At 40.5% G+C, this 11,515-nt stretch overlaps 1 protein-coding gene across 1 annotated transcript; it reads right to left on the bottom strand.

The window, feature by feature from the left end:
• Positions 1 to 209: 209 nt before the first annotated feature.
• Positions 210 to 10,685, bottom strand: BCL10 (BCL10 immune signaling adaptor). Its single transcript, XM_046021500.1, has 3 exons — positions 10,281 to 10,685; positions 3,808 to 4,096; positions 210 to 2,040 (listed from the first exon to the last, which is right to left on the bottom strand). Exons 1-3 carry the CDS (start codon positions 10,335 to 10,337, stop codon positions 1,685 to 1,687), a joined length of 702 nt encoding a protein of 233 aa, XP_045877456.1. The 5' UTR covers positions 10,338 to 10,685; the 3' UTR covers positions 210 to 1,684.
• Between the last annotated feature and the right edge of the window lie 830 nt (positions 10,686 to 11,515).

The raw sequence follows: 11,515 nt of genomic DNA, 5'->3' as shown, positions 1-11,515 counted from the left end.
CTCAGTGTTATAAACTATAAATGTAAGTGAAACAGCATATCTAAATTCTTTTTGATTCTGAGTAAATTCTATTTAAAGTAACCACATATCAAATTTTATTTATTTATTTTTTCTAAAGACTTTATTTATTTATTTGACAGAGATCATAAGCAGGCAGAGAGGCAGGCAGACAGGCAGGCAGACAGAGAGAAAGGGGGGAAGCAGGATCCCTCCTGAGCAGAAAGCCCAATGCGGGGCTAGATCCCAGGACCCTGGGACCATGACCGGAGCTGAAGGCAGAGGCTTTAACCCACTGAGCCACCCAGACGTCCCTCAAATTTTATTTTATTGATGAAATGAAAAGCCTGCTTCTGCTTTTTGACGAGAATTCTTTCAATGTAATGCCACTATTTTCGTATGCCTCACTGAAGGTGAAACATGCTTCTCATAATCTTTAGAAAATGTTACACTAAAAAACCACTCAGCCTTGAAAAAATTTATCTGAAGAATATGGCAATCTTCTTCATGACTTATAAAGGCATCAGTCTATCCTGAAATGCAACTTGATCTCACAACTTGAAGTAATGTTTCTAAAAAAATTGGCACATATAAAAAAAGCATTTTCGGTATTTACTTCCTATTGAAATACCTGAAACTTCCAAAAAAAATAGCACTATAATTGAAAAACTTTTATTGTTAATAGCATATCTCCATCTCTGCTTTTTAAAAGTAATGGAAATATATGAGACATATCAGGAAATAGGCAGAATTATAATTTAAATAAAAACAATGACAGCATAAAATTTATAAAGGTGTAAACTTAGCCAAACTCTGTTATAATAAAAAGACACATCAGGCTAATGGCCCACTTGTTCCAAAAAGTATTAAAGACAGAAGTGGCACATAGATACGCACATATAACATTTTGCCCTAGTTCTTTCAACTTGTACAGTGGTCCTCATTTTATAAGAGAATGAAAAATACAGAAAAATATTTTTTAAATCTCACCAAATTACACGCCATCGCAGGCTTTTGCTGAGACTTTTCTGTAGGAATGAAAAAGCAAAGGTTGTGAAAATCCTAAGAAAACAATATTGATTAGTAAGGTTAATAAGAAATGTATTTTGGCAAACTGAGATCCTAGGTGGCTCAAACTCCCTTAGATGTTCCTCCGCATCAGAGTAAGTGTCTCTAAGCCCAAGAGACTGGGAGATTCTTTTCAGTACACTAGCAGTTTTCCTGTTAGTGATTGGCTTTATTACCATATAGATGTAGCTTAACCTGCAAATTTACTGCTGAATAGTTGGAAAGGACTATGAGACTATGAAAATTCTAGTACAAATGCACTGAGACATTATTTCCAGCCTTAGACTCTATTCTCAAATAGAGAAATGTTCCCTATTAAAGTTAGTCTTTACATAAAAAATTAAAGTTAGTCTTTCACATAAAAAAATGTGAAAACACTTGATACCTCAAAAATGCAAAGAATAGAAAACACTGAAAAGTACATGATCAACATGATTTTCTTTAGCTATCTCAAAGTATGCTTCTTTTGTCCTAAAAAAAAGTCTAATTACAGAGTATGCTTCCATTGCATTTTAAAAGGCATATATCAAATGTTGTCATTTACAGCAATTTTATAAAAAGACTGATACACTTTCAAATATTTTTTGTCGTTATTAAAAAAATAAAAGGCTGTAAACTGTCATTGATGGGAAACAGCACGTGATCTCAAGGGAAGAAACATCTCACTAGAGTTTCCACAAGTTCCTTCTTCTTCTAACTGCAGCTCCGGCGGCAAAGGAGGAGCCCCAGGGTCCCCAGGTCTGGGAAGCGTAGTTGAAGAAAAGGTGAGATTTTCAGTTCTGCCAACTTCGAGAACAGGCAAATTCAGAGAAGACTCAGTAGAAAAAAAAGGGGCAGTACTGGATTCTCCTTCTGGATGGTATATGACAGTGGATGCTCTCAGTTTTTCAGAGAAATTACTCTCATTTGAATTTGATCTAGAGAAGTTGTTTGTGGCTCCCCCTGGGAAAGGCTCACAGCTGCTACATTTCAGTCCTACAATAAAATTATTCAGATGTAAATGAAAAAAGTAACTTAAAAAATTGAGCCCATATCCATCTTGTAATTGTAAGTTTTTAAAGATTACAAGCTAGTTACCACACAACCAAGATTTAAAGAGCAACTTATGAATTCTGCCATAATCCATTTCCCGTTTCATTTGGTTTTCCCAACAACCATGAAGTATATCATTATGTTTATTTCCTAGATAAGGAAATAGTCTCAAGAAAACTAAATGACATGCTATAATTCACATTTAATTTGTATCCTTATATACTTAACCACTGAATGACCTGGAATTAAGTAGCCCCTAAAATTTTTCATAAAATAAGAAATAGCTGTCACAACTAATATTCTTTAGCATTCCGGCACAAAATGTATTACCCAATTAAAAAAACAAACTTTAAACAGAGCATATGCAAAATTCTGAGTTAATTAATACCAATTAGGGATTCTTGAATCACAGGGTGTTAGAAGTAGGAGGGATTTCAGAGGTCCTCTGGGATAGCTTCTACTAGTAGAGATGAAGAAATAGAGGCCCCAAAGTTAAGTAATGCCCAACATTCCAGAACTACCTCATGGGAAAGCAAGAACTATAACCCAGGTCTCCTCTTCACATCAAATAATGTCCTGGTTCTCAGCTTAACACTTTACTTAAATAACAATGGTTGCTCTGATCAAAGAATTTTACCACATCCAACAGGTATAGCTAACAATTAGCCTCAGGGTGAAAGAATAAACACACACAAATTTTATCTTTCTATTAGTCTTAGCAAATATTTAACTTAACCATCTGGAGACACAGATCCTCCTGAATTGATAAATTTTATGTCAAATCTGTGATGTCTATAAAGTATATTTATATGTCACTTTTTTCCCCACTAGCTCTTCAACTTCACAGTACATTCATTCAGCATTTCTGTTCCATGCTATAGAAACTTTTTTCTAAAATATGGCTCAGGAGGGGAGACTTCTAATGTGCTCCAATATGGACTTACAGAGTTTCTTAAGGGCAGAGCCCTAGATTACTCTTCTCTGTATCCCGAGTGCCTAGAACAGCTGGAGGACAGCTTATCACATGCACATATATTTATTTAAGTGCGCTACAGAAAGGCACAGGGAGAGAGAGAGAGATGGGGTTCATGGGGAGAGGAGATTTTAAACAGTGAAGGCAATTTTCTGTGGTATTCCAATTACTGATGTGTGCTCCAGAGCGAGGCAGAAACACAGGAAATGAATTTGCTATGGCATTTATCAATTTCCATTCCCACACCTCTCTCCTCATGCCAGACTGAGTGTGACTCTAGTGTTTAAAGTTATGGATAACTTACAGGACATGACTCTTACAAGCATATCCCAACCACTTCATTCTGTGATCAACTGGTGGAAGAAGAACTATGAGAGCTGGACTTTGCCTATATATTGTTCTTCATGTGTGATGTGCATTTTCAGGGGTTACTTCTGAATAGATCGATCTTACATTCTGCAGACTTCAGAAGCAAACGCATGTGTATACCAGGATTTTCTTGAAGTTTTGTATAAATGGTATTGTTAAGTGAATATAAAAACAGAACACTGAGTGATAATCCATTCTTCCAATGAAATGACATAAGGTAAAAAAAAAAAATGTAAATCAAATGTAATTCTGAAGCTGAAACTTTTTGAATAAAAACAAAACAATCATTTCTGGGTTTTTTGTTTTGTATTTTACTTTTAAAAGCATTGCCGCATTTAAATGAATTCTTGGACACCAACATATCTTACCTTTCAGATGTTCTAGTTTTATATTTCTTAGTTTCAGCACTTCATCTGTAATCTTCTGAATCAGGAAGTTCTGTGTTTTTTCTCGCCGAATAGATTCAACCAGTGTATCCAGTCCTTTGGGGTTTTCTTGTAAGTAGTCTAACAATTTTCCAGCCCTTTTTCTACTTGATGTTCGGCAAGAAATTTCTTCAGTGTCTTCTCTGCTGAGTATTTTTTTTGCACGTAGATGATCAAAATGTCTCTCAGCTATGATTTTTTCACACAGATATACACGCAGATTTTCTAAAGCCTAAAAGACATAAAACTGTGCTTCAGTGTTTCTTTTTTTTCAACACTTGAGGAAATCACATAGGTGACTGATTGTTAGGAATCTTAACTGGTGGGAGAAAACATACTGAAGTCAGGAGGCTCAGGCCTACTAAAATCCATGTTATTAAGACAAGGGCCAAGTAAACAGAAGTAGGTCCTAAACTAAACATTCCTTGCAGCTTCTGTCTTGCTTTAATTTAATCTCACCTTCACAGCTATAAACCAAGACCAGGCTATTATGAGGAGGAAACTGGCTGAATCTAGAGGGCCTGTGTCTGTGGACATAGCGGGTATGCTCAGGGCCTCCATCTTCAGGGGTAAAGATGAGAGCAGAGGCTTCCATGTTAGTTACCATTGAACAAGGAATCCAGGATTAGTCAGGACCAAAGAGGATAACTTAGTGAGGCCTCATAATTGATAACTTTCTCACGTTTGTAGATTTTCCACTTTCCTGGAGTAAAACCATAAGAGTCCACAATGTGTCTATCTTTGGAGTCAGTTGGAAAGACTATACCCTAACTCAGTGAGTCAGCTGGTAGAAGGGAAGTGGGCACGAGATTGGAGGAGTATGCTAAAGAAATAGTGAATGTTGGATGAAATAAAAGAAATGAAGAAAAGGAAATCACAGAAAACAGGCTGAGATCTGAGAAGTACCTCAGGGAACTTAATTAGCAGAAAGCTGATGTGGGTCCCAATAAATAGCATTAATAATTTGATGCCAGTGACTGTATTCTAGCTCTTCTTGCACTTACTAGATATGTGATCTTGGGTAAGTAACTTAACTCCTCCGTGCCTCAGTTTCCTCCTCTGAGTATTATGAGGAATAAAATAATAAATGTGAAGTACTTAGAAAAGTGCCTGGTACATAGTAAGTCATCAACAAATGTTATGACTAATTTATCATGACTTATATTTATCACGAACGAGCTAGCTAAAGGCAATGGAAGATCTTGCAAGTATCCCAGTACATAGTGGCAAGAAAGTAGGCTGGGTGAAGGGTTCCCATAGTTCTCAGTCCACCGAACTTCCACGTTCATTTATTTATTCACACAGCAAACATTTCAAATATCTAAACACTTAATATGCCAAGTGCTGAGCATACAAAGATGAACAAGACTTGAATCCTGTACACAAAGGGCACATGGTCTAGTTGAAGAGTAGTATCAAACACAAGCCAATAATTATAAGATAATGTGGTATGACCCAGAAAACAAAAACAAAAACACCCCACAAGTACTGGGGAAGCACAGAGTAAACAACTAAGCATACCTCCCTGATATGGGAAATTTACAGAGGCTATATTTGTAGCATGAAGGTGCACAGAGGGGAATATGAACAAGTCGGGGGTAGTTGGGATGCAGCGTGCACATAGAACAGTGGTAAGAAACTGAGCTGAAAAGGAAACAGGCTGGATTATGGAAGAATTTTTATAATATGTTAAGGAACATACAATTCACTGTAGCCACAAGAGTCATCAAAGGTTGATAAATAAGAAGCAATTAAAAAACTTTTGCAGAGGACTGGGGGGAGCAAAAACTGGGAGAGCTGTAAGGAGACTGCTGCAATGTTTTCCATAAGCCATGCTGAGTGCATGAATTTAAGTTGCAGGGATGGAGAGAGAGAACAGATTTCAAAGCTGAACTCCTCGGAAAAAACCTCTTCCGTTGTCATCTCTACAACTTATGTGCTGATGATCGCCAAGTTTGTGGATGTGATCAAGACTTTCTAGACTTAGCCCAAAGACACTTCAAATTCAACCTGTCCAAAACCAAATTTGTTATCTTTGCCTGTCCTTTTCCTCTGATATTCTTAACTCATTTGGGAGTACCACCGTCCATCCAATCATGCAATAAACCTACCACTCATTCTCCACTTCCTCTCTTTTGCTCACCTGCCACATCTGATCACCCACCCACCAAGTCCTGTCAATTTACCCCTTACATTTATCTAATCTGCCCCTTTACTTCATTTCTATTATTAGCATTGCCTTAGCTCAGGTTTTTGTCAGATGTTGCATGGACTATTAACAAACAAGACGACTAGTTGTACTTCTTATTTCTTTCCTCCTGCTCAAATTTCTCCTTCACACATCTATCAGATCTTCCAAATTTTCAAGAGAAAATGGAAATCTGGAGTGTTACGTGAATTCTGCTAATATTGAAACGTTGTCAGTGAATTCTGTAAAAATTTAAAACTTGGTTTTATTCCACTAACTTATAAGATAAAGTCCTTCCCTTCAGCAGAACAGTTGAGAGGTCAGGAGTGGGGCGCTGGATCAGGCCAACTTCAGTTCAGATCTTAAATCTGCCACATACTCCTGTAAGAGCTGGGACAAGTAACCTAAGCTTTGGGTTATTTATAAAATAGTGATAAACACTTAACCCTGCAGGACTGCTGGAAGGTCTAAGTAGGACAGTGAATATGGAGACTTGAGACAGTCTCTGATACACAGTAAGTACTCAATAAATAACAGCTGTTTGATAATGGGAGACAGGGTACTTTGTAATATGGATCCTGACTACCTCTGGAGCTTAATCTATCACCCCCTCTACCTGTCCTGGTACTTTATGTTCTACGTAAAAACTGCTGTCCGTCACTCCCTAGTTCTTTGTGTTATTACTTTGTTTTTCTCTTTTCATACCCCAAGTCCCTATTTATCATTTATGATGTGGCACAATGGTCACCTCCTTTAGAAGCTTTGCTTAGACTCCCCAGGAGTTAGGCACCCCACTCCTCTGTCCTCACGGCACCCTGTGCGTTTATTTCACTTGTCTATATACCACAACTCCACTTATCTCCCAATTCACTTCCACTCTGTGTCAATACTCTTTTCAGCTACCAATAACCTCCTCACTGCCAAATCTCATACTTGTTAGTCTTCATCTTACCTCTCAGCGGCAGGACACAGCTGACCCACTCACTCCTTGAAATACTGGTTTCTTGTCCTATACGAATACAACACTCCCCTGGCTTTATTCCCACCTTTGGAGCTATAACCTTTCACTTTATAAAACTCCCCTATGATCTCCCTTTTCCCTTCCAGCTCTCAACTTCCAAGGTGAACTCATTCAATCCCACACTTAGATTTCTTGCTCAGATCTCCTTGTTGATCTTCAGACTTTTAGGTGTAATTGCTGATTTGACATTTTCACTTACCAGTCTGATCCCACTCTTTCTCAACTCAATCCATCACCAACTCCTATCATTTCTTTTTCAAAAATGCATCCGGAATTCGCTTGTTCTATCCATTTCCACTGCTTTCACCCTGATCCAAATCACCATCAACTCTCAACTGTATAAATTCCAATAATCTCCTCACTGGTTTCCCTCTTTTTATTTTTCTTTTCTTTCTTTCTTTTTTGTTTTTAAAGATTGTATTTATTTATTTGACATAGAGAGAGAGAGAGTGGAAGAGAGAGCACAGGCAGAGGGAGAAGCAGGCTTGCCCCTGAGCAAGGAGCCCCAGGCGGGGCTCAATCCCAGGACCCTGGGATCATGACCTGAGCCAAAAGCAGCAGCTTAACCAATTGAGCCACCCAGGTGCCCCTGGTTTGCCTCTTCTTACTTTTGCTCTCCTCAGTTCATACAATAGGTAGAGGAACTAAAAATATAACATAATTCTTCAACAGACCCTACTACACTTGGGGAGAAAAAATCCTAACACTTTATTGCCATCTGTAAGACCCTTTAGGAACTGGCTCTAGCTCACCTTCATAACTTCATCCGAGGGCAACCTCTGCCTGTGTTTCCAATTTCCCCAAGTCACCAAGATCTGGCCTGTTTTAGGTCCTTTGCAAATTCTATTTTGCCTAGAATATTATTCCCCCAGTTCTGCCATATTCTTCAGCAACCAGTTTAAAAAGTAACCTTCCCTGACCATCCTATGTCAAGTAGATTTCCCCTGCTACGTCTCAGTGCCTGTCTGTCTCCTTTATAGTACTTACCATAATTTGTAATTATATATTTGCTTTCAACCTTAATGACCTGTATGTCTGAAGCAGGCATAAACCAGGCATGTTTTGCCCAACTCTGTATATCCTGCACTTAGCAGAGTGTCAAGTAGATAGTTTCAGATGAATGGAAAATTCACTGCACTTATACTGTAATTTGAAATTATTAAGTTATGTCCGTCTACCTCCTCCCAAGAAATCAAGCTCTTTTCAAACTGGGATTGTGTCTTAGTCTTTAATTTTTGACCTGTTAGAATCATGCATGCCTCATAGCAGCTTGTAATCCTTATTTATGAAACTGAACAAAATTCAACTCAAAAGATGAGGTAAACAACTAGAGGGGGTTGGGGGAGAGCAGAGTGAAAAAGTGGGACTTGCTAGGAGGATGGGTGGTAGTGATATACTATCCATCAAGACAGAGAATACTGCCATGGACAGTAAGCCGCTTTGGGGAAGGGATGATAAAAAGTTCAGTTTTTGACAAGACAAGGAGTGTGCAGAATATAAAAGTGGATTTCCAGTAGATATTTGGAAATAGGACCTAGAGTTGACAAAGAAGGGAGTCCAAATACATGTATGATAATTTTAAAGCCTTCTGAGGTTATCAACCATTTTGAAAATAGCATGAAAAAAATTTCTAAGGAAAAAAATGTGCATATACTTTTTTTCCATAGACCTCCTAAAATCCACTCATGATTCCCCAAGATTATGAATTTCTGATACAGCTGTAAATTGAAATCATGGAGATGGATAATATGAATGAACTGATAGTAAAAAAGACACTTCACAACTGTGTCTGTGTACAGGTTTTTCTTGTGTTTTTTTTTTGTTTTTTTTTTTGTGTACAGGTTTTATATTTATACTCACCTGTAATCTTTCACAGCCTTTTGTTATCAGCTACAAAATGGGAATGACAATTATTTCCCTTAGAGGCTGCTGTAAAGACTAAATGGGAACACTGCAATTTGTGTGACAAAGAATCTGGAACACCACAGGCCTAGCTCTTAAAGTTCATGGGTCCACTGGCACAAATCTTATATAAGACAACACTCATATATTCTATGGTAGTAATCAATGTCCCAGTCTTATCTCAAATAGGCTATAAAGAAGAGGCCTGATTGTCCTTTTTTTTTTTTGTATCTTTCTAGACCCAAGAAGAGTACTTTCCATATACTAAGTGCTCCACAAAAATCTGCTGAATGAGGAAGCTAAGGCACAAATCCCAGTCATACCCAGCCAGTTACCTTTTACTAATGAGTCACGCCAATTGTAATTATGTAATCATGACTACAGTGTACTAAACTTTTCAAGGTAGGGAAAGGGGAAAATTTTAAGGTAAATGAACATTTAAAAGTATGCTGTCTTGTCCAGTTCATAAATATGATTCTGTATAAGTACTAAAGTGTTAAACTGGAACTCATTTTCTGTTGAGTTTCTGTGTTTAGTTTGAAATGACATGAAGTTACTTCAGTGGTACCCATATAGGTCTCATTCAGCAAAACAAGTAATTAAAAGCAAAACAAACAAGAAATACCTTAACAAGTAAGTGTTAAGTATCAAGATTTGGGCAGTTTTGCAGCGTCCAAGCAAAAGACCATAATTTCGGTACTGAATATTTTCAGCATTTACCTGTAAATTAATTTTTGGCTACACGCCCCCCCACCCCCCAATTTAAATATGTGGGCGTTTGCTTACTAGGGGAATTCCAGGTTGTGCTTTCAGCTGTTGAGCTTCCCCCAACCCCCCTTATAAAGAGTTTCACATATTTGCTCCACTGCTTGGGCTCCTTTAACTGGTGCAGCTTTCGCTCCAGGTTGAGCCATCATGCTAAGGATTCTGGCTCAAGATGAACCTGGGCAGTCGATTCCCAGCAACGCCGCTCCATAGCGCAACGGGGGTAAAAATCACCAGTGAATAGCGGGCAAGAAGCTGACTGCGAAGAAATGCTCCAGTGGACAAGGTTTCAGGAATCCAAGCCCTGCTTTTAGCGATTTTAAACGTGGATTAACAGGTCACGAGGGATCACTGCCACTAAGGTCCCTCGGGTGCGTCCTGCGGTGCCTGGACCTTCCGCTTCTTCCACCCGAAGGCTCCTCTTCCGACTCCGACTCCCACTCCGGGTTTCCGCTTTCCTCGCCCGCGGGCCTCAGCCTGCCCCAGCCCACCCTCGACCCCCGGCCCTGGGCGGCGCCTGGGCAAGGTGGTGCTACTCACGTCCTTCTTCACTTCTGTCAGGTCCTCCTCGGTGAGGGACGGCGCAGTGGGCTCCATGGCGGAGGAGGGAGTAAGTGCTTCTTCCGGGTCCGGGAGCTCCGGCAACACCGCCCGGCCAGGCTGGGGACTTGGGCCTGCGGGTGAAGGGGGAGAAGGGCAGGCGGAACGGGTCGAGAGGAAGAGAACTGCCCCTTCGACAACAGAGGGACGCAGGAATGAAACCGCAGAGCTTCCGGCTCCGCCTCTGGGGCCGACGGCGCCGCAGACCTAGCAGTCCCAAAGCCCGGTTCCGTGCAGCGCTCCTTCCTCTCTCGGAGACTTAGGCGCAGGCTCCGCCCCCCGACGAACCGGGGCCAGTCTTAGAACCGCCCCATCTCAGAGGGAGCCAATCGGTGACGGTCCGTGGGCCAAGCCTGTCCCTGCCCTCCGGCCAAGCCTGTCCCTGCCCCCTGGCCGGATCCTTTCAGGAGTGGCTCCGCCCACAGCCCCCACAAGGTTATTTGCGAGGAGCAGCCGGTTGGCCTCCCAGTAAGGACTCGTTTCCGTAGGTGTGGCCCGTTGCTCCTCCCGCCGCACGCCCCGCCTTCGCAGACTGCTCACGGGTGGAGTACCGCTGGGATCCGCCCCTTTTCCCAGACCCTGCCATACAATTTCCGGGTGCTGCGCTAACCCACTGACTTGTTAGGCTATTTGCTCGCGTGCAGGTACCGGCGTGTGTACACACGAGGCACACACACCGCTTAACTACAATATTAAAGAAACTTTTGTAAGAAAAACCACCTATAATTCGCTCGTTTTAATACCTAAGTTAACGTCTGCATACTTTTTTGGTCACTTTTTCTTTTTTTTTTTTTTAATATTTTATTTATTTGACAGACAGAAATCACAAGTAGGCAGAGAGGCAGGCACAGAGAGAGGGAGAGGCAGGCTCCCGGCCGAGCAGAGAGCCCGATGCGGGGCTCGATCCCAGGACCCTGAGATCATGACCTGAGCCGAAGGCAGAGGCTTTAACCCACTGAGCCACCCAGGCGCCCCTTGGTCACTTTTTCATAATCCTGTTTCCTTATTTGTTCATCTGTGTGATGAAGGTACGTCTAGCTTACGCCTCTCACAAGGCTGCAGTGAGAATCAAATGATACTATATATGTAAAGTTCTTAGAGGTACTTGGCACACAGTAGGAACTCAACTTATTATCTTGTATGACTCAAACATGTATTGAGTCCTTACTAATATG

The sequence above is a fragment of the Meles meles genome, chromosome 1, assembly GCF_922984935.1.
Source record: "Meles meles chromosome 1, mMelMel3.1 paternal haplotype, whole genome shotgun sequence".
NCBI lineage: Eukaryota > Metazoa > Chordata > Mammalia > Carnivora > Mustelidae > Meles > Meles meles.
This window is presented reverse-complemented; position numbering and strand designations above follow the sequence as displayed.